The following is a 23576-nucleotide window of genomic DNA, read 5'->3' as shown; positions in this document are numbered from 1 at the left end:
TAAAAAATTTTATCATTTTTTAACTGATGATGTAATTAAATCTGAGAGGCAGGAAGCTTTTAAGAGTTTTATGTGAGATACGGGAGGAATATTGAAAGGGAAGAAAATTAAACTAGGTCCCTACATTTATAGCCATTTATTAGTGGTAGCAGGAAGGTGCAAAGTAAAAGGTGCCCACAGGTAATAGGAAAAAAACTGAACCAAGTAGAGGAGTGGAGTAACATTTCTCAAGGGTTCCACATTGAAACTCTGATATTACAGATATACCATTAAATCTGGTTAGAATCCTCTTGGATGTGGGACTCTGAGAACAAGCCATGGAAAGAAATTTATGTTCACATTAATAACTTGTTTCTATCTACTACTTTCTTTGTCACATACTTTTATATAGTACCTTCTGGGTATGTTAATAGCATCCTATACAGTCAATACATCCCATACAGTTTCTTTTGTTTTAAATATGAACAAGCTTGGTTACTTGGTGTTTGGTGATAATGAACTCAAAGAGTTTCAGAGGCAGTTCTGTCAGGGGCTTTTTAGATCCCATTTTCTAGCCATTTACATTCAGAACAATTGATCTGGTTTGAGAAGTTCAAACTCTTTAAGCCAAAGTGGCATAAGAAACAGTGGGTCAGGAATATACCATGTGGACTCAGTGTGTAGTAGTATATTAAAGGTTCCAAGAGCAACTCTAGTACAGGAGTCTGTATAACTTGAAATTAATTGTCAAGAGTTGTGGTCTTGGGCTGGTTGGTGAACCTTCACATCATACTATATAAGAAACAGATCAGTTACTACTGTCTTTAGAACATCACAACCTGCTTACTGACCGTCAACAATTATAATTCTTTTGAGGATGCATATCTTTGCTGATTTACATTCAACCTGAAATATCAGTAGCTGGAAAAATATTTTCTTACTCAGACTAAAAATTTTTTTAATATATTGTTGTCTTTAAAAAGAGGAAGGGTGGCTGGAGAGACGGCTTGGTGGTTAAGAGCACTGGTTGTTCTTATAGAGAACCAGGTTTGATTCCCAGCACCCACATGGCGGCTAACAACTGTCTGTAACTCCATTTCCAGGGGATCTGATGCCCTCTTCTGACCTCTGTGGACATTGCATGACATGGGTGCACTTATACACGTGCAGCAATATACACATAAACTAAAAATAATTTTTTTTACATAATAAAAAATAAAGAGGTTTCCAGTGACCATGTGGTTAATTATCCACTAATGAAAATACTTTTAATTAATGATACAAAGAAACTAAAAGTGATCTGGGGGTAATATATTTTTCATTTCCCATGGAGAACAATACTAAAAGATACCTCCTTTTTTAGTAGTCAGACTTCTTACTCATTGGCTGGTTTTGTTTCCCCTTCTCCTTAGCGCTGTCAGAAATGCAGATTAATTGTTTGAGTAGCAAAATCAGGATCCCAAACTGCTTTAAATCCTGTACTGTGAAGCATAAAACTTAGGGTATGCATGAAGTTCTTGTACAGCCTTTTATTCCATTTTAAAATACATTATTTAGATGATGATTTTGTTTGAGGCTGGATTCTTAGTCAATAGCCTCCATTAGCCCAGAATTCACTCTGCTAATAGAGTCAGTACCCATGAGAGTCATTTTGATTACAGACCCTTGAAGGAGAATGCATTGCAAATAGTATGGCACATAACAACCTTGAATTTATTAAATTCATTTAGGAATATCTTTTATAGGTTATTTCTGTTACACCAACAATGTAAACTACTAACTTAAATGTGTCTAGGGGCTTTAAGAAGTTTTTGCCATGTTGGTCATTTCACCTCTATTGAGAAAGAAAATTAATGCCATTTCAAAATAATAATTTAGCTATTTTTATATGTTTTGGTATACAGAAACACCAAAGACCATAGAAACTTTTATTTTCTCACGAACTTCATTCATATGTACCTTAGATAAATGATAATGTGATGAATGTGTTAATTTTTTAAATGTAGGATGATGTGTTTAAAAATACAGTTTATAAGATTTCCAAGCTCATGAGAGCAATTTTTTAAAAGAAAAATTAAAGCATTAATGCTCTCAGTAACTGAAAATAATTTAGAAAATGTTGGGCTGGCTGGCAGTATTTTATTAAAATTGAGTATGAAATCTAGTATTATGCTGTATACAATTACATAGATGTATTTTGTGACTGTTGAAACACATATGATAATAAACAGCTGAGAAAAATTGTAGTTAATTACCATTTCTAAAATTTTTAAAAACATATGACAGGATTCATCTGAGGAAGACAGCCTGCAGAATATGGATCTCCACAGACTGAGCTTGTCAAGGTAGGAGCATGCTCATCAGCACACATTTCTTCTGCAGGTCTCTCTGAATGGGGGTCCAGATTTCTGTTGTGTTTAACTTTAAAAACAGCAAATACTCTGGATGCTGACTGTGATCTTTGGTCACTGTACATTTATTTTAAAAAAACATTCAGTTAACAGCAGGCTTGACCTTAAGAAGTAGAAAAGTGCACATTGTGCTCCTCTTGAGCAGAATTTCCAAGCATTTACTAATAGTTTGGATAAGATTTTAAGGAATGAGCTATATAGAAGTGTTCTGTAATAAACTCTGATTGTACAGGAGGAATTTGTCATTCCCATAGATAGTAGCATGGTTTAGTGAAGAGAAACTAAATGGGACTATTTCCATAATAGCAATTTTTTAGGTATTTGGAAAACTCCCTTTTTTGAAATATTTTGAATTTCCTTCATCATATTGCCAGGCAAATAGAGTGTTGGATTGCTTTCTAAGACAAACTGAGCCTGTTAATTCCTGGAGACCTTTGCTAATGAAACTCATTAAGAAAAAAATTACCTAATAACACCCTTATGAGAAATGTAGCCATTGCCATGCCCTTGTTCTGTTTAGATGTTGGCCTTAGGTTGATGATTTGAGTTTCTAAACTAATCTCTGAGTATGGAAATTACTGTACTTTTGTTTATCATTGTAATTTAAATTGTGAAGCTGTGTTACTGATGATACCCTAAATATAAATTCTTGATGCAGAAAATATGAATTAGGTTAGTGCTTTTCAACCTCTTCTGTGTTTCCTTTGTGATCATGAAATTTTGGCCGCATGAAGTTATGGCCGCATTTAAAAAATATGGAAGGGTATGGAGCATGAAGAGATGGCTCAGTGGTTCAGAGCACTGGCTGCTCTTGCAGAGGACCTGGGTTCAATCCCCAGCACCCACATGGCAACTAACAACCATCCGTAACTCCAGTTCCAAGGGATCCAACACCCTCTTCTGATCTCATGGGCACTGCACAACACAGGTACACTTACATACATGCAGGCATACATAAAATTAAAATACTAAAATAATTTAAAAATTAAAATATGGAAGGGTAAATAAATATGGTATCTTGGTAACATTTTTTGTTGTTTTTGTTTTGCTTTTCTGTTTCCATTAGAAGGGTTTTTGCCATGCCTTATAATAAAAAATGGCTGAAAGACACTTGTTTTAAAAGAATCACAATTGCCAACATACACGTTTTTAAAATCTGTAGTCCTTTGCTTAACAAATTCTATGCTTTAATTTTAGTTCCTTTGAGGGAATATAGTACTTATTTTCAAAAGTTAAAGAAAATTATGTATGGTTGCAGTAAATTCAGCTAAATAGATTTTTCTTACATGAGAAATATTTGTTTCTGTTACTAAAAGCTTGACTGTGTAGTGTCAGTTAAGAAAAGAAGACTTTACACTATTATTACTCTGTAAAAAAGATATGTAATCCTTTCTCGAGATGCAGGCAAGCAAGTTTCATAACACTGAAGTTAGGGGTGTGAAATTTTACACTGGGGCTAAGAAATTTGTGTAAGCCATCAAGCATTTTACAGATGCCTTGGTCAGTGAATAATAATGATAATGACCATAAGAAAATAATGCTCTCCAAAAGAGTGGTGTAGTGAGCACCGTGGTCAGTCATTAGAGTGACAGATAATACAAGTATACTCCTGAACCTATTGCCTCATGTGCAGAATTGGCTTCCCCCTTTTGCCAAGCTAGTATCTGGTATAAGAATGTGGGTGATGTGTTTAGCATGTAATAAATGCTCAATTCCTTTTATTTCCTCTGTTGTTTTTCAGGGCTCTTATTGGAGTGGTTTAGTATCACATTTCAGTATTAAAGGAGCTGTATAAGTTTTTTTATAGACAACTACATAGTATTAAAAGTATTTTACTTGTGTCATTTAAGTTCACATTCTGAGTTGAGAAAATAGGATAAAGTAGTTTGCAGTCCATCTCAAAAATAAAAATACCTAATCATTCATCAGTTAGTTGGAACCCTGATAAAAATTTGCCTTTTCATCTTACTTAATGGCTTAAACATTTCATTCAAGTGTATAGAAATACAAATAATTTTGCACATTTTGAAAACTAGCACTTTAAGTATAGCACTGTGATTATTTTGTTATCCACAAGAGGGAGCGTTTATACTTAGTAATAATCAGATTCTGAGATGGGGGGGTAAGGGCACATGCTACAGAGCCTGTGTGGAAACCAGTGGGGACAGCTTTGTGGAGTCCCTTCTTCCTTTCCACCTTTATATAGGTTCCAGGGATTGAACTCACATCACTAGGCTTGCATGACAAGTACCTTTACCTGCTAAACATTATTGCCAGCCCATAATCTAAGAGTTTTAAAAATTAATGAATGTGTATGTGTCCTACATGAATTTATTTGCATTGTATGCATGCAGGATCCTGTAGAAGCTAGATGGCATTAGATCTCCTAGGACTGGAATTATATATAGGCAGTTGTTAGCCACCGTGTGGGTGCTGGAAACTGAACCTGGGTCCTCCCCAAGAGCAGTGAGTGCTCTTCACTGAGCCCTCTCTAGCAAGTCTTAGTTCGGGGTGGGGGGGGGTTGTTTTGTTTTGTGTAATCTGTAGTTTTCAATCTAGGTGACACTAAGATCAAAAGACAAAAAGACTGTTAAACTTGGTGACCTCGTTTTCATCCTGATTTTTCATTTAGAGTGAATGGATGTACTTGGTATTTCAGTACCCAAACACTGCCATGATTATTTTCTTTAAGTCAGGTACTGATTTACCATCTAAAGCCAATAAACTATTTTCCAACTATATTATTCATGTCTGTCTGAATTAGCATATGTACAGCATTTATACTTGCTGCTTTAGAATTCTAGTAACTCTTTGGAAAACACTGACTGCTCAGAATTCTATCACAAAACCAGCATTTCACTTCACACTGAAGACAGATTCCAGTGTGAAACATTCATTGTAAAAAGCAACTCTGCTCACTGTTGAGGTAAAGGTGGTTAAATACATTCAAGGTTAACAAATAATGCTTACAGTAGACTAACACTTGTAGAGTTTTCTCCTGAGCAGTATAAAGTATAATTGTGCTGTTTATATTGTAAGAATTACAGTCTTAGTAGAATATTTTACCAAAAGTAAAATTTCTCATATAATTCAATATAATTGTTTTTCAATTTATCTATCTATTGCTTATGTGATTAGGATGCTGCTAGTTCAGGTTCATTTAGTTGGCAATTAAAACCTGAAAGAAAATCATGAATGTAAGAATCTTTAATGAATATAAAATCTTTAGAAATTATTTGTAAAATAATTTCAGATCCTGAAGTAAAATCCTTTTAATTACAAAAATAGGAGAGGCATTTTGAAGTTTTGTTTCCTATAATCCTCCTTTCTAGCTGCTGCTTCATTATGGAGAAATCATTTGCCTCTTTATGTCTTGTGCTGTCATGTCACATTGATTTAGACCCAACAGTATGAGACAGCCCAGTCAAACATAAAGAATGGAATGCATAAAACCTAAATTTTATTTTAATGTGGTCTTGGATCTCTACTCAGCAATTGATACGTCATTTCATTTCACAGTGTCAAAATAATCAAAAGATGAAGACAGATTCCAAGTCCATATATGAATGAATGTAATTTTATTCTTGATCAGTTTGACAAAGGAAGAAGCATATTCCTTACTAATTATACTAACAGCACTGCACGTTATAGGCTATAATAAAATCTCAGTCTGAGAAGAGCCAGTAAGGAAATTCACCATTTGGAGTAGTGAATTTCCTTTTATTATGTCCTGTGTTTAATATAGTAGTTAATTGCTTGAAATCAGGATAATGTTATTCCTGTCTTTTTCACTTATAACATCCCAATTAAGGATCTTTCTGTTGTTTCATTTATATTGTCATAAAACTAACTGAAGAAATATAAACCTGTTTATTTCTACTTTAAAGTTATTCTCCATAAAAAGAACGAGTGTAACTTCTTTTTCAGTGATAATATGCAACATGCATACTGGGAACTGAAGAGAGAAATGTCTAATTTACATCTGGTGACTCAAGTACAAGCTGAACTACTAAGAAAACTGAAAACCCCAACTGCAATCAAGAAAGGCAAGTCACTGTTTGCCGGAAACCACTGATATCCAGCCAAACTGCTTGAAGAGCAGCTAGCTATTTTAACAAAATCTCATCAAATGAGTTTGATAATCCAGAATATATGTAGTATATTTGTCCACTACCCATTCTCTGCTCTGGCTTAGTTTCATTCTGGTCAGCTTCACACATGAAGGTGTTGCTGTGTTTTTTTCTTAAGTACTGTACTCTTTTTCCCCTTGTGGCTTTTCTGAAGCCAAGTGTTGCTTAGATGCATAAGCTGAGGTGTTAGGTTTGCTCTAGCTGACTTTTTACCACAATAAATACATTTTTTTAAAGAAACACCAAAGCAAAATTTTTATTTCAGTGCTACAAAATATACCAAAGATCTAGCTTTTTATTTGCCAAAAACAACTTCGATTCATTGAGTTGTTGGCATCTTTATAAACTTAATTTTCCTTCCATTAAAGTAGCTGATTCACAGGGAGGCGCAACCAAAATTTTTTGTTGCTTTCTTTTCATATTTATTTGTTTGGCTGACTCGTTTTGAATTTTATGTTAGCTAGTAAGTGGCTAATTTTGCCAAAGCTATTTTTATACCATAGAAAACAATCAGTGCATTGCAATAGTAAGTTTGTCCAAAATATATATTGTAAAATTGGATGACTTAAATTTTTCTTTTTAAAGGAATGTGGTGTGACTTTAAGAGATAATCATTAGCTAATTTAAAGTTGTTATTTGAACCTTAGATTGTCTTTAAGAAAGCACAAGAGAATTGTTTTATTAACAGTTCTTCCCAAGGGTGTTTGTTAGTAAGGGGAAATGATGTGCCTTGGAAAACAGAATTCCAAATTCCTTGAAATTTCCAGAGAGTTAGGAACTTATGAATCAAGCAAAAATATGCTATTTAGCAAATATACCTTAACTTTATGGCTCACTTTTTTTAAAGGTATGCCCCATGCCTGGCTTATTTATTTTTATTTTATGTATGTGTTTTGCCTACATGTATATAAGTGCACCATCAACCTGCAGTGCGCACTGAGGCCAGAAGAGGAGGTCAGATCCTTTGGAACTGGAGTTAGCCACCATGTAGGTGCTGGAAACTGAACCTGGGTCCTCAGCAAGAGCAGCCATTGCTCTTAAATATTGAGCCATCTCTCCAGTCCTTAAAACATACTCTTAGTAACACCTTTCTCAGTCCCCAGTGACACACAAATGGTCTGAAACTTCACTAGCCATGTTAAAGGCCAAGAATGGTATCTTTACTTGTCTGAACTTTATTGGTTTGCAACGTTCTGTGACATGCAGGTTCTTTATCCTTTAACAGTTCTATGGTGTAGGCAGGAAAGGATCACTACATCCATTTTTCAGACAAGTGACATATGAAGCGGTTGAGTGAGTAATTAACTGTAAGTTACTATCAGTAAATAGCTGATCTATCTGAACTCAGATCATGTTACTTATCTCAAAATCATAGTTCCCCAATGATCATACTAAGTTGGAAATGTTAATCTCATTATCAGTTGCAAAATTCAGCCAGATTCATGAAGCAGTATATGATTATAGTGCCATGAAAACTTACATGTAGCTTGTGTTCTCTTTTTAGCCTGCACCCCAATAGGATGTGAAGACCTTGGGAAAGACAGCACAAAATTGCACTTGATGAATTTCACGGCAACATACAAAAGACATCCCCCTTTGTCACCAAATGGTAAAGCTATTTGTTATACACCATCTTCCCCTTTACCAGGAGATATAAAGGTTTTATCGGAAAAAGCAGTTCTTCAGTCATGGACGGATAATGAGAGATCAATTCCTAATGATGGTACAGACTTTCAGGAGCACAACTCTTATGGCAGAAATTCTTTGGAAGATAATTCTTGGGTATTCCCAAGCCCTCCTAAATCAAGTGAGACAGCATTTGGGGAAACTAAAAGTAAAACTTTGCCATTACCCAATCTGCCACCCTTGCATTACTTGGATCAACATAATCAGAACTGCCTTTATAAGAATTAATTCTAATGAGATTCATGATTTGGTCACAAGGACAATACTCGCAGTGGTTCTCCCAAGATTATTCTAGATGGAAATAGACTTTGATTAAAAACTTAGAGATCTTCAATATGTACATTTGTACATACTGTACTGCATTATGTAGTTGATTTTCCAGTGTGAATGAGAACACTCCAGCTCTCCAGTTCTATACTCAGATACATGTTATTATATACATATGTGTGTATATGTGTGTGTGTATATGAACTAATAATCTTAAGTGTTCAAGAAGACAGTTGTACCTTTGATAACAATTTTTTGCTTCTCAGATAAAGAATGGAAATGGAAATTTTAGGCACATTTTATAAAGGATGTGGACTATCTAAATATCCATTCATCAAATAAAAAGAAGCCTTTAGTGTAAGAGAAGAACCATGTACATTGGCTCAGATTGCATAAAGAAGCAGATAGTAATGTGAATAGGTTATATTTCTGTGGACTTTACAATGTATACAGATTTGAAATACAATGGAATCAAAGTGTCTAGGTTATTCCATTTCTGTATGCTATTATGTTTCAGGGTTTAAGATTTAAAATCATCCTTTTACTAAAATGCTTGTGTGTAAAATTTTAGAAATGTAATTTGAGTTCTAAGACTTGAAATTACTTGCCCATGGAAGCCAACTTTGTCCCAGTACATTCAAGTCCTAAATATTTCAAAACGATGTGGTGTGTGAATAAACTAGTATAGCTTTCTACACCATCTAGTTCAAGTAGAAAGAGCTTGTCACAGGTCAGTGCCTCCAGTGGTCCATAATGAAAATCTTCATGTGTCAACTGTATACAGTCATCTTCTTCAGCAGGAATACAGCTGCTCGTTATGTAGAACAGCTTAGATATTGTTGGACTATAACATTTGAGAAAGTGACTTTTAATTAACAGAGTCTAGAACTAAATTTTGTGCTCTATTGACATAGTACAATTATGGAACGAACGTACACAAACTCATTCTGACTGGCCAATCATTTGTAAATAAGAAATAACAAAGGCGGCTTCACATGGACATTCATCTAAATTCCTTCAGGGTAGAGGCATTAAGAGTATTAGTAATCATATATTACCTGTTTCATGTAAGAAGACTTTATCCTTTTTTTAATGGAATTTTATATATCTTGAATTTAAAAGATCTGAGGTCTCTTACATTACTGAATAACATGCATACATAGACAGTACTCACCATTCACCAGTTATTTTTGTCTTTATCGCACTTATTCAAGCTTGTCCGTGATTAATGGAATTGATGTCAGATGCTGGAATTTATTCTGACCAGTGAACACAGCTGACTCGAGGGAGTACAAGCTCCTGCCAAGTAATACAACAAAACCATTGCAATATGCATAAAACAAATACCAGACTCCAGACTTTAGCTGAAAGAACTAACAGTCTGTGTAATAAGAAAGCAGCAGAAACATTTCTCATGTGGCTGCATAGGCTGTATATTATCTCATCTCTAATGTAGCTTACTGGTTTGCCTTTTTTTAAACCAAGGCTGGAAATTTTCCTTTGTAAAGAAGAGTCTTATGAGATAATGTTTTGAACAATGCCAAGAAATTGTTTTAATTAAAATTATTTTTGTTTTTAAAATGGAATTGGATGTGAAATACTATCCTGGTCTATTCTAGTTTGCCTTCAGTTGCTCTGACAAAACACTGACGCATGTCAACTGGGGGGGTGGTATTTAGCTTGTATCTCCCAGGTCACAGTTCATGGAGGGAGCCCAAGGTAGGAACTCTGAGCAGGAATCTGGAACACAGTTCATAAGGAACACTGCTTATTAGCTTGCTCCCCTGGCCCTTGTTCAGCCTGCTTTCTTTCACAATACAGGACCATCTGCCTAGGAGTGGCACTGTCCATAGTGGACTGGGTCCTCCCACCTCACTCAACAATCAAGAAAATGCCTCACAGACATGGTCATAGGCCAATCCAATGGAGGCAGTTCCCCACTTGTGGCTCCCTCAACCCAAGTATGTCAAGTTGACAACTAAAACTAGTACATCTATATTCAAAAGTCTGGTATTAATTTTGCTAAAATATATTTGTTCTGTTACACTAACATACTCTGGGTGGAGCAAATACCCTCTAAATGATAATGGTCACCATACTGTACAGTCAGTGATTGGTGCTCTTAACACTTGAAAATGTTAGATAAATGGCATATAAATCTTTAAGACCCCTTAGCTAGAAAAGATTAACCCCAAAATACTTCTACAGAGTCAGAAACTTTTTAGGTATACACTCACCAACTCTGCTCATTGGGGTTAAAAAAGAGATGATATACTGTCATCTGAAACAGACTTAAAATTGAAAATTGCCATTACCCAATTGGCCATCCTTGTATTATTTAGGCCAGCATAGTCAGAACTGCCTTTGTTGATCCCTTTCATACTAGTTAAAACTCTAAAAAGAGTTTACCTTGAAAGCTTATATAATCTCTGAATTTTTCAGAAAACCCCAATTTAACATACCTGTAACTCGACAATATAGAGAAGAAAATAACAAAATAGCCACTTGTTCCTTCTTTAATCCCATATTAGCTTGAGAAAAAACTTGTAACTTTATAAAGATTTTTGTTACAAGTTGGTGGCAAAATGGAACTGAATTTATATCTAGGTCAAGAACAGACCTGCCCTATATATGTGAAACTAGGAAATTAGTATACCAAAGATAGGCCTGCAGCAGATACACCAGCCAGATAAGTCAAGAGTGTGAATACTGTCAAGAAAACAATGACATTTTGGTTTTAATTAAAAACATGAGAGTCACATTATAGGGGATGGGGAGCAAACTGCCTTTCCCAAGGTGAGTTTAGACACTTTCATTTGTGTGTGTGGGGGGGGGTACCGGTGAAATTAGTATACCAAAGATAGGCCTGCAGCAGATACACCAGCCAGATAAGTCAAGAGTGTGAATACTGTCAAGAAAACAATGACATTTTGGTTTTAATTAAAAACATGAGAGTCACATTATAGGGGATGGGGAGCAAACTGCCTTTCCCAAGGTGAGTTAGACACTTTCATTTGTGTGTGTGGGGGGGGGTTGAAACACGGTCTCGCTGTAGCCCCAGCTGGCCTGGAAGTTCCCATTACTAGGCTGGCTGTGATCTCAGAGCTGTTCTACCTGCCTCTGCCTCTGCCTTTCCAGTGCTAGGATTGCTGGGATTTAAGGTATGCACCACTGCTCCTGGCTGCAAGCTGAGTTTGGATCCCAGGTTATATGTCTCTATCCCCAGAACTTGTGGGACTGGAGTCAGGTAGATCCCTCATGTTCATTGGACAGCCAGCCTAGCCAAATCTCTGAAAAAGGCCAGTCACTGGCCTTTCCACATCCCCACATCCGTATCACACACAAAACAATTCAGTGTATATTTCACTGGCTGCTGTAACTGCTTTGCCTTTTTTTAGTGCTTTAGGAAACGTACCAATAGGCCATTGGAGACATTTAGGCTTGCTTGCCCCTATGCTTATGCAGTCTCTAGCTTTTACCTGCTCTGACCACCTACCTCCTTTTGATCTGTGGCCTGGGAAAAAAAGGTTCTTTGTATTTCAAACAAGAGTAAAGTAGTTTTTTCAGTTCATTTAACAGTGTAAGAGTAAGGTAGGGAACTTGAATATCCATTGATTGTTTGGGATCATCACACTCTTTAAAAATGTTTTTTTATTTTTAAGAGCATTGTGGTCACAGTTAAATCTTGCTCAGAGAACAACTTTTAATACAAAACACAGGCTAGACCTAAATCATTGCATTTAGCAGAAACTTGTATAGTACCTCCTAAATCCACAATATTACAAAATGCAAGTTCATATTTAGCAAAGATAGGACTTATTAAAATCAAGGATTATACAAATCAAGGATTATACAATATCAGTAGCCAAGTTTGAAAGGTCAAGAAACAAGTGATTACAAGAAATTTTCCATCAAAAGTTTAAAATTAACTTAATCTCATCTGTGTTTTCAAATAACCCTACTATACTACTAATAGTAACTACCAAATAAGCTCTTGCCAAATCTGAAGCCCTGTCTTACACACTCCATATACCTGCAATATCCAGTTAAGTCCTCAATAACTGTGAGACCTATTTTCCCAGAGGTGTAGTTATATAGTGAGTGGTAGAGCTTGAAAGGATTCTGGTTCTGTTTCTGTGCTGAACATCCTAGTTATCATTAACACTGCTGAAGGTTCATTCTTTCCTTTAATACTTTTACCCCATGATGAGCTAAAGCTAGCCTGCTCATAATCCATATGAAAATCATTAGCACTGTTACTGCAATTAAAGTATGGGAGGACTTCTTTAAAAAAAAAAAAAAAAAAAAAAAAGACCAGGAAAACAGCTCATTTAGTTTTCACTCCTGTGTTTAATAAACCAGAATTCAGAAATAAAGATTTTTAATAAAAAAATCAAAATGTTCATAATTAGGAAAAGGAAATGTTATTTCAGTCCATTATTTCTGGTGATTTATTTTATAAATGGCTTCCATAAATACAAGTTCCTGGCTCATTTGAATGTTCGCCTACATGCTCGTGGGCAGTTTCTGTAGCCTTTTCTTGGCTGGAATTCCGGTTTTTCTAAATTCTTCCCTTTCCTTGAGATACTCCAGTTTGCATTCTTCATAAAAGGCTGGATCATTATAGCTACAAGGAAGAAATAAAATTATAAAATAACTGCATACTACATAAGCTTAGTTTAATATCTGTCAGGTTCAATCTTCAGAAGCACTTTTTAGTAATAGTCACCAACATGGTAAACAGTTACCAAAAACTAGAAAAAAACAGGCTAGTTAAGAGTACTGACTGTTTTTGCAAAGGACCCAGGTTTAGTTCCTAGAACCCACATGGTGGCTAACACCAATGGTCTGTAACTCCAGTTCCAGGGGATCCTTGCCCTCTTCTGGCCTCCATGGGAATTACATGCAGACAAACTATAAAAATAAATTTTAAACTAGTAAAAACAATAGATCTAAAGATTTTTAAACTTTATTTTGAAATTGTATATAGTAATATGAAGTGTTGTATATAGCCCCATCACATGATAGAACAGTATGAAATGGATAGCAGTTACTCTCAAGGAACCCAGAGTTCTACAGGGCAAAGACTGGGCTACAATTAAGTTTAAAAGATACACAGAAGCATGAGGAAGCGAGGATCCCAGGAGGAAATTCTTGAGTTGCACTTGCAGGAACAAAAGATTCACATAAAAAGAACTGAAGGAAATGAAGTGCACGTGAAGGGAATGGGTGCACAAAAACCTGCAAGCACACGGGGACTGCCACAGTGGATTATGCACATAATAGAAAGAACCAGAGAAACACTGAATGCATAGGGCCAAAAGGAGGTGGGCCATGCATGCCATTCTAAAAAAACTAAACTCATCCTGAAGGCCAGAGGAAATGACTACAGAGTACACATGGTGTCTTGAATGACAGCAGCATGTAGCTTAGGCTAAAAAGAGACAGGAATGCTTTTTAAAACAGGACTTCTGATAAACAGTATAATACATGCAAGAAATGATGAGGGCCTAGGCTCAGCCAAAGGAAAGAGATATAGAAATGAAAAGGAAAAAAGACTTGGTAACTAGAGTTACTTAGACAAAACGAGATTCTAGACAGCTGTATTAAGTCAAGCCACATGTTAGGGAGGACAAAAGTTCAGTTTAGAATATGAAAGAAACAGAAATAGGATCTGTATTAACTAGTTTAATACATGGATGCAAATTAAGCTTCTCTTAGATTTAAGGTTCTGAACAGAACCCAAAGAAACACCAACTTTAAGGAGTAGGATGAGGAAGTTGAGAAGTATGGGGAGTGTGGTAAGCTCTAAGCGTCACAGGGAAGTGAAAAGTGCTTCAAGAAGGGACTGTCAGAGAAAACTGAGCAAAACAGGAAGGGCTGCTTTTTGGATGTCACAATCATGAGCACATTAGTCTTTAGCAGTTTCAGTGGAAATCAGAAAGGACTAAAATTGAGGACTAAAAATAAGAGGCAGAAATACAGGAGCACAAACCACTAATGTCTCAAGGTGTTACTGTGAAGGAAAATAGTAGCTACATGCATTTTGTACACGTTCAATGATAATAAAGGAACACTTACTCAAAGATGAAAACCTTGAGTATTCTGGGACTTAATGGCAAATAAAATTTTCATCAACTTCATTTTTTTTTTTTGACAAATGCTGCATCCATCTTTGTTTCTTTCATTTCTTTTAAATTTTTTTAATTTATGTGTATGAATGTATTGTCTGCATACGTATGTAAGTGCACTCATGTTGTGCAGTGCCCAGGAAGGTCAAAAGAGGACATCAGATCCCCTGGAACTGGAGTTATGGTTGTTAGCTGCCATGTGGGTGGCTGGGATTTGAACCCAGGTTGTCTACAAGAGTAGCCAGTGCTCTTAACTGCTAAACAGTTAACTCCAACCCCATTCTTTTTTTAAAATATATTTTAATTTTTATTTTATGTGTATGAGTGTATTGCCTGCATGTATGTAAGTGCACCCATGTCATGCACTGCCCACAGAGGTCAGAAGAGGGTGTCAGATCCCCTGGAACTGGAGTTACCAATGGTTGTTGGCTGCCCTGTAGATGCTGAGAACTGAACCCAGGTCTTCTGCAAGAGCAGCCAGTGCTCTTAACCACCTCTCCAGCCTGCTTCTGCCCTCTAAACCAACAGAAGCAGTCTCTCCCCATCCTGTTCTAACCCCTCACCAAGACAAACTAAGAATTTTTCTTTTCATATTTCTAGGAAATAGAAAATAGAAGGATATTCAAATGATTAATATTCAGATTAACAAACAATAAATACAAGTCAAATAAGTAGATCCAGAAAGTGTTAACATTTACTGAGCACCTATTGTGCAGTAGGCACTTGGGTCACAATCACTCCCTGAAGAACTGCCCCTTCTCACAGTACAGAACAGCCCAGGGTTGCAAGCTCTGGTGATTCAGTAAGTCTAGGCTGCCCTCAGGAGTCTACTCTTGCCACTTTGCTCTCAGGTTCCCCACCCAGAGAAGGGGTATATCCAGCTGAAACTGCTATTTTGATGACTGAATAAGTAAAATGTTTATCCATATGTAAAATAATGAACAAATTCCAGCCACATGAAGTTTAAGAGGCTCACCTATTCATCACATCTCTACCATGGTCACACAGACTAAACCAATAGCACAGGTTCCCACTGCATTTACCTCATCCCAAATCATCACTAAGTTGTGACAAACCTTTTTTTCTGCAGTGATCTTTGCTGGACAAAGCAAGAGTTATTCTTCCTCTCATTTCCTGTTAACATGGCTACCAGGTGCCCCTTGGAGTAGTTTTGTAGTAGTAGAGATAACTACCCAGGAAAACGCTCATTTTGCAGTAAAAGGGTTTCATGATTGGCTTGCCACACGTACTTTTTTTCTTCTCCCCCACCTCCCCCCAAATAGGATCTCACTATGCAGCCTACACAAGCTGCAAACTAGCCTTCTGAGTGTTGGCACTACAAGCATAAGCCACCACACCTGACTCTCGGGCATTCTGTACTTTTAGAGAAAAATTATAAATTTGAGGCTGAGCAGGATTCTCTGAACAAGATGGAATGACATCAGACATGGGTCCTCTTCCAGGGGCCTTCAGCCTAGAGGTGGGGAAGGGCTGTGAGCAGTGGCATGATGCAAAACTGCTTGTGGAGAACCACAGGGGATGTGTGGAAAACTGCACAGCTGTGTGTTCAAGGGACACCTGCTTCTTCCATATTTCATAGACTTGGGATGGGCACTGTGTGGGGGACAGGACAACCATTCACAATACTGTGTGGCATGAGAAAGTGGCCTGGCCAAGTGATACCAGGGTGGAAGTAGTTCTTTAATTTTCATTTTCCGTCAGAATTCTAGACTTGGTTGCCAGATGCCAAGTTCATCCTCGTTCTGCCTTTGAAAAATGGTTCAGGGGAAAGGTGGTCCTTGACTCTCACATTGCGGTGCGAGTCACTGAGAGTCCTGTGGGAAGCAGCTGGTGTTTGGGGGAACAACCGCTTTTGGCCTTCCAAGGCTGAGTGAACTGTGTTCATCTGCAGACTTTTTGAAGGTGACTGCTACTGAAAAGTAAGTTTTGACACACTCCCTAGCTGCCCCTTTCCTCCTAGCTGAATGGCTCCAGTGCCTTTTATAAGGTCACAGAGGAAACACACTTGCATTGGCAGTCACCAGGTCATGGAAATTTGAGGTTCAGGGAAGAAATTCCAGCTGGCCTATAACAAGGCTTCTACGCTCAGGCACAAAGTGCTGAGCAGATGGTCTCCAGGACACAGCAATGGTGTGGGCATGGCCAGGACTCCCAATCTGGTGAAAAGGAATATATTTGTAGTTTTCTCCAGCATTGCTCTTCTAGCTTCCTACAGCTGGCAGGGAGAAGACCCATGGTTCCTGTCAATGAGCAAGAGATGGATCAGGCTAAGTTGGGATCCTTTCCAGCCTCTGCAGATGAGCCAGGGTATCTAGAAACCTCCCAGGTAGGGAATTCAGGCTGTCAGCCTAGATGCTCCTGTTCCCCATGTGGACAGCACAGTGCTGTTTATCCACTGGAAGCCTTTGTGGCTTGGTGGGCTAACCCTCTGTCCTTTGATCCCCCCAGGGAAACAAGAAAACTTCACTGCACTCTCAAGGACAGGGTGTGGGAGAACTAACAGTGAGAGATTTGGGTGTGTAGTGCTCATTGCTGAGCTATGCTCATTGCTGTTTCTTTAAAACGTTTGTTACTTTATTCCATTTTGTAAAATATTTGTGTTCTGAAAAACAAGCATTTAAGAGAGAAAAAGGAACATATCTTAGGCACATTAGGGAACAGAAGTGGAGGAATGGAACATCAGAGATGAAGCACTGACTCTACAATAAAGTGCCTAGTAGAGTGTGTGGACAAAAATGCATGTGCTGCTGATACAAACCAGAGAATGTCCACAGTGAGGCTTCCTCACCTCTTCCTAAGCCTTCCAAAAACCTCTACGTTGATGAATACATAATCTTTCTTTTATGATTCGTTCTTTTAAGAAGCATTTTGAGATTTATTTTTATGTGTATGAGTGTTCTGCCTGCATGTATGCAAGTTTATCACGTGTGCAATGCACAGAAGAGGGCGTTGAATCCCCAAGAAGTGGAGTTACCATGGGCCACCATGTAGGTGCTGGAAACCAAACCAGGTCATCTGCAAGAATAGTAAGTGCCCTTAATGGCTGAGCCACTTCTTCAAACCTCCCAAACCAGGTCATCTGCAAGAATAGTAAGTGCCCTTTGTGGCTGAGCCACTTCTTCAAACCTCATTATTTGTTCGTGTGTGTGTGTGTGTGTGTGTGTGTGTGTGTGTGTGTGTGTGTGTGTATGAATCAGTACTTTTCAATTTAATATCCCAAAAATATATATATAATAGTCACATATACGTTTTACAGGCTACATATGGAAAAATATGAAAGGAAATAAGGATATGCCAAAATTAAGATCTCACAACTATCAATTAAAAACACAATAAAATATTTTACAATATAACCTATTGATAATGTATATAATAAAACATGGAGATAAAAACAAAAGCACCTGATTTCAAATAAATTTCCATGCTTTCACTTAAAAACTAAGAAAGTATGCTAGGAGTGGTGGTTGATGCTTGTTACACTCAGGAGGCAGAGGTAGGAGGACTGCTGCAAGTTCGAGACCAACTTGGTCTACTTAATAAATTTTAGACTAGCTAAGGCTACACAGTAAGACCCTATCTCAAACAACAGCAACAAGAAGAGTTGAGGGACTACAATAAATTATTAGTCCATATGATATTAAAATGTTAGTTTAGAAATAACTTCATTAGGGCTGGCAAGATGACTCAGCGAATAAAGGAACTTGTACAAACCTGATGACATGAGTTCAATCCTGGTCCCAGAGCAGAAGAGAACCAACTCCGGAAAGTTGTCTTCTGACCTCCACACATGCTGTGGCATGCACAAGCCCAAACACACTCACCAGACACACAACAGTAATAAAGTTTTTAAAGTAAAAATTTGGTTAGCTTCAAAATTTATAAATTTACTTTTGCATCTTCCATAACATTTGCTTCAACATTTCTAGGAGTTAAATTACAATAGCACAGCAAAGCAATCACCAGGTTGAAAAGTTCTTACAGATACTCTAATTCACTTGCTTTCCACTTAAGAATAAAAAGCAGACTATTCTATATTCTATAAACCAACCTGTTCTTGAAAAGGGATCTGTTAAATCATGCATAGAATCATACATTTTTGTTTGCTAACCTTTTAAAATTTTTATTGAATTTTTGTGAATTTCATATATATTTTGATCATATTTAGACCCCCTCCCCTATCTTCAGCCCAACTATAGCCCCCCCATACTGGATTTCATGTGCTCTGTCATATACATTAAGACCTACAGAGTCAGGTTTGTGTCCCCAAATGTCCTTCAGAGTTCATCTATCATCCACTGGAGCCTGGTTATCCTATCTAGTATCACACCTCTAAAGAAAACTGACTCTCCCTCTCCCAGCAGTTATCAGTTGCCAATAGTTCTTCAGCTTCTTCTCCACTTCCCCATGTCTATGCTCGATTTTTGTCTGGCTTGAGCTTGCATGGGTTTTGTACATGCTGCTACCATGGCTGTGAGTTCATATGAATAACTTCCCAGCTGTCTAGAACACTGTTTCCTTGTGGTTACCAATCATATCTGGTGCTTACAAGCTAACCTCTTATTTTTAAAACAGATGCAATTCTGACAAGAATAACTTCAAAACTGTGCTGGATGGCTTTAGTGTCAACTTGACACACCTGGGTTGAGGGAGCCTCAATTGGGGAATTGATTCCATTGGACTGGCCTGTGGCCATGTCTGTGGGGCATCTTCTTGATTGTTGAGTGATGTAGGAGGGCCCAGCCCACTGTGGGTAGTGCCACCCCTGGGCAGGTGGGCCTGTGTTGGATAAGAGAGCAAGCTGAGCAGGGGCCAGGGAAGCAAGCCAGTAAGCAGCGTTCCTCCATGGCCTGTGTTCCAGTTCCTGCCTCCAGGTTCCTGCCCTGAGTTCCCACCTTGGACTCCCTGATGAACTATGACCTGGGAGATGTAAGCTAAATAAACCCTTTCCTCCCCAAGTTGGTAGTGGACAGTGTTTTGTCACAGCAATGAAGAACAAACTAGAACAAAACAAAATACCTTCATAAATGTTTTTCTTTTCCTTTAGAAAGTCCAGAACATACTGATGTCTTAGCCAACAACATAAAGAATTTGGTTTGGATGCAGTACAGATTATATTATATATAATGAGCTAAGTGACACTCTTACCCACTATAAACATGCACAGAGATCAACAAGCACTGAGGCAACTACTTACTAAGCAGTTAGACATCCTTTCAATGCAGAATTTTCTTTCCGACATTTTATTACCATAAGGATTCCAGAATCTTTGCAGCATTTGGTAAAATCTGAAATTTTGAAAAATGAAAGGAAAATTTATAGCTACACCAGTATGACTTTAAAAGCTCTAATGTATTCTCTCACTTGGAGTCCATTACTACACTGTGCAGAATACATACTCAACAAAAGGCAGTAAGAGTACTGTGAGAGGGAGCAGACTTCTGAGATCAGGGCAGGGAGGCACCTCAAGACGCAGGCTGTAGAGATGAAGCAGGACTTCTAGTAGGGAAGGAGCACATTCCAGTGGAAATCAAAAACGAGTTAAAACTGTTCCCAGACCCAGGTATCTGGTGTCCCTCCAACAGTCTCCTTAGCACAAGACAGAGCTGGAGACTTACCTCTAATGGCATCTAAGCCTCCCCTTTTCTCTTTCTTCTAAAGATCCCTGCAATGTGCCTTAACTTCTTTCTAGTAACAGGACTTTCATTCACACCAAGTACCAAGATGCCCCAGAAATTACATATGGTTTTCTGCTAAGTTTCTATCCCAGTAGCTGACCTTTTAGTGAGTGTATGGTCGTACATTTTACCCTGAGCCAGGCCACTTGCCACTCTGCCTTGCATCTGCTTTGGGTCTGGTTCAGCTTCACCATCCTCCCCACAGGACGTAGTACTCTGCTCCCCTGTTTGTAGCTGTCCTGACTGCTCTGCTCCTTCCCACTGACCACTAGAACTACTCTGGTTCTAGTTGCAGGTTACACCTCCTATTCTGCTGTCAAGTAGCCATTTTCCCCCTCTAGTCTTAAATATGACATCAGCCTCACAAAGAAGCTATAGGAATAAAGTCTCTTCTATATTTGTGTGGTTCACTTAATATAATTTGTCAAGATTCCCCTCTTCCCGTAGGCCATGTTACCTAAGATAAGTTATTTATAGTAAAGTAAGCAGGTAACCAGAAATCTCGGTGAAGCTACATACTATAATATGTGAAAAAAGATTTTTAAAGCACAATCACCAAAAATGATTGAGCTAAATTGTGAAAAAGACTCATGGGGGGAGTGCAGGGGGCTTAGTCAGAGTCTCACAGCAGACATGTCTACATCTACCACAGCAGCATGACTGACTGAAAAGAACTGGAGAACAGGAACAAGGAAGAAGCAGACAAGAAATCACTATCATTTAACCATGTACAGTGCTCTCATATGAAATGAAGAGAGTCTGCTCTACCCCCCTCACGGTCCCTCAGGATGAGAGCGCTTCAGTTCTGTTCACTGGTCTTAGCACTCCCATCGTTAACTGATCACAATTCAGTCTAACCATTAAATCTGAACATTACTCTTGAATGTGAACGTTTTCCTTACTCCAACTACAAATGCTCCCATTCTCTGTGCATGTAAGTTGGGCATGTGGGCTAAATCAGAGGGAAATTTCTTTGTGTTCTTTGACAAGGACTCCCTACAACTCAAAACACAAAGCAGACATAAGGCCAGCTCATTATCGGTGGAGACATTAAAGAGCCATGTGGATATCAAAAAGTCCATTAAAGCCAGGCGTGTGGCACATGCCTTTAATCACAGCACTCAGGAGGTAGAGGCAGGTGGATCTCTGTGAGCTGGAGGCCAGCCTGGTCTACATACTTAGTTCCAGGACAGCTGGGGCCACAGAGAGACCTTGTCTCAAAAAAAAAAAAAAAAAAAAAAAAAAAAAGTAAAAAAAAAGTAAAATTGTGAGCTATAAAAATAAAATTTCACTTAATTAAATAAATACTAAGGTAATGCAAATGAATGCCAATGAGCAATGAGAAATTGTCATTTGAAGGCTTAAGGAGAGGTGCTCTCAAAACTTTCTTGCTGTAAAATATCAAGAACATGCAAATCTCTTTTTGTTGGACACTCTTCACTTCTCTCAAAGAAACCATCTTGTATTATATAATAAACTACTGATGAAATTATTTTTGCATATAATAAAGTTGCATCAAGAGTATCTAGGAAAACACAGAAACTTTATTCTGACATAATATTAGGACAGAATCATCTTTCATACTGTAATTAACTGTAAGTAGTGGACATAATTTCCAGTTTACTATGACATGAAAAACCTCTGAGTACTTCCATGTAGAAGCAGTAACAGAAATAATGGGTTGCAATGATTTGCTTTTAAGCTCATTTGATTTTTCTGGAGCTTTGGAATATGTTTTAATATTTAAATAAGTCCCAATAATTATAAGCATCTTAATTAAAATTGATATTTTACATTTTTCCTCTTCATTTAATGAGTTTCACAGAACATATTATTTTACAATATGGTTATTCAGTTAAAACTAAAGTATTCACCAAGACACAACAATTTTAAAAAGCACAAACTTTAAAAAAAAAAAAAAAAAAAAACCTCTAAAAAAGCTTCAGGTTTTTCTTTTTATAATCACTTTTAAAGTTTTTGGTTTTTTTCTTTTTTTTTTTTTTTAAGATTTACTTCATTTCAAATTATGTGTATATGTGTGGGATAGAATGTGCACATGTAAGTGCAGGTGCCCACAGAGGCCAGAGGAGGGCATCAGATCCCCTGGAACTGGAGTTAACAGGCAGTTGTGAACTGTGATGTGGGTGTTGGGAACTAAACTTGGGTCCTCTGCTACAGCAATATATGCTCTTAACCACTAAGCCACCTCTCCATCCCCTACAATCACTTTTAGACACAGTACTTACTGAAACCTTAGTAAAATATTTACAAAATAATTATTTTTCCTGCATTATAAAAAACTAAGATATATTTGGATATATAACAGAATTTTAGTGGAAAAGCTACATGCAATATTAACAAGACTATACTATCATCTTAATGGCCTTCACCTTCAAACTGGGAACTTCAAATGAAATGAAAAATATTTTAGGAGATCCCACTTACTGAAGAGCATAGTTAAGGCAAAATTAAAAATCAACCAAATCTATAACATTTATCAACCTTATCAATGAAAATCTTAAATGTAAAACTTTTTTAAAAATAAATGTGGATGAGAATAAAAGCACATTTTAGTAATGACTCACATAAAGCCTTTAAAATATAGGACTAGAAAGAGACAATATAGGGAAGGACTGGGTGTTGAGTTAGTGAGACGCCTCTTCAAAGGTATCTTCAAGTTTATCTTCATTTAATTTTTATTTGGTTTGTGTGTATACATGAATGGGTGCCATAGTGTGCATGTGGAGGTCAGAAGATTTATAGGTATTAGTTTATAAAGTTTAGTAACACAACTATAGAGCTCCTTGCACCTCTATATCCAATGATCCTAACAATGTGGTTTTTGGAAAGAATCCAACCCAACCTTTAAACAAAGCCAAAACCATAAAATTAACATTGAAAAGAAAATCATGAACATGGAGGTGGAGGCAGAGGCAGGGGCAGGCAGAGCTCTGTGGGATCCAGAAACACACGTTGAAATAATGGCCTTTTCATTGCATCCAGAGCTTTAAAAACGTCTTACTTTCGAAAGGCAAAGATAATGCTGAAGATGGGAAACTGCCAAACAGTTCAAGAGGAGATTCATTTATAACATTGTACTTTCTTTTTCTTCAATTTCCATAGAGAACAAAGGAAATGCATTTGCAATCCGAAGTTAGAATCTTCAAGATAAGATATAATCCTGGCTCATGATTCACAGCCAGTTGCATTCAAAGAATATTCACCAACTTCAGGCACATATAAAACATTAAAAGGAGAACATGCAATAAAATTTGG

At 37.4% G+C, this 23576-nt stretch overlaps 2 protein-coding genes across 8 annotated transcripts in view; one reads left to right on the top strand and one right to left on the bottom strand.

The window, feature by feature from the left end:
- Azi2 (5-azacytidine induced 2) overlaps nt 1–10059 on the top strand; it is a 31941-nt gene extending 21882 nt beyond the window's left edge. For all 5 annotated transcript variants that reach the window (XM_017799934.2, XM_017799933.2, XM_029567032.1 and 2 more), the window contains 3 exons: nt 2266–2324; nt 6318–6436; nt 8025–10059. In XM_017799934.2, coding sequence (XP_017655423.1) covers nt 2266–2324; nt 6318–6436; nt 8025–8434 — 588 coding nt within the window. In that variant the 3' untranslated portion in view covers nt 8435–10059. The remainder of the gene's footprint in view (nt 1–2265; nt 2325–6317; nt 6437–8024) is intronic.
- Nucleotides 10060–12103: 2044 nt separating this feature from the next.
- The window catches only part of Cmc1 (C-X9-C motif containing 1), a 68945-nt gene continuing 57472 nt past the window's right edge, over nt 12104–23576 (bottom strand). The window contains exons 3-5 of one of the 3 annotated variants that reach the window (XM_017799936.2): nt 19820–19910; nt 18337–18457; nt 12967–13100 (exon numbers count right to left, since the gene is read on the bottom strand). In XM_017799936.2, coding sequence (XP_017655425.1) covers nt 13095–13100; nt 18337–18457; nt 19820–19910 — 218 coding nt within the window. In that variant the 3' untranslated portion in view covers nt 12967–13094. Of the gene's footprint in view, nt 13101–18336; nt 18458–19819; nt 19911–23576 lie in introns of all 3 variants that reach the window. The other 2 variants (XM_029567036.1, XM_008840334.2) reach the window with 2 other exon arrangements.

This window comes from Nannospalax galili, unplaced genomic scaffold (assembly GCF_000622305.1).
Source record: "Nannospalax galili isolate Female #2095 unplaced genomic scaffold, S.galili_v1.0 scaffold419, whole genome shotgun sequence".
Taxonomy (NCBI): domain Eukaryota; kingdom Metazoa; phylum Chordata; class Mammalia; order Rodentia; family Spalacidae; genus Nannospalax; species Nannospalax galili.
The sequence above is the reverse complement of the archived record's forward strand: the minus strand, read 5'-3'. Positions and strand labels throughout refer to the sequence as shown.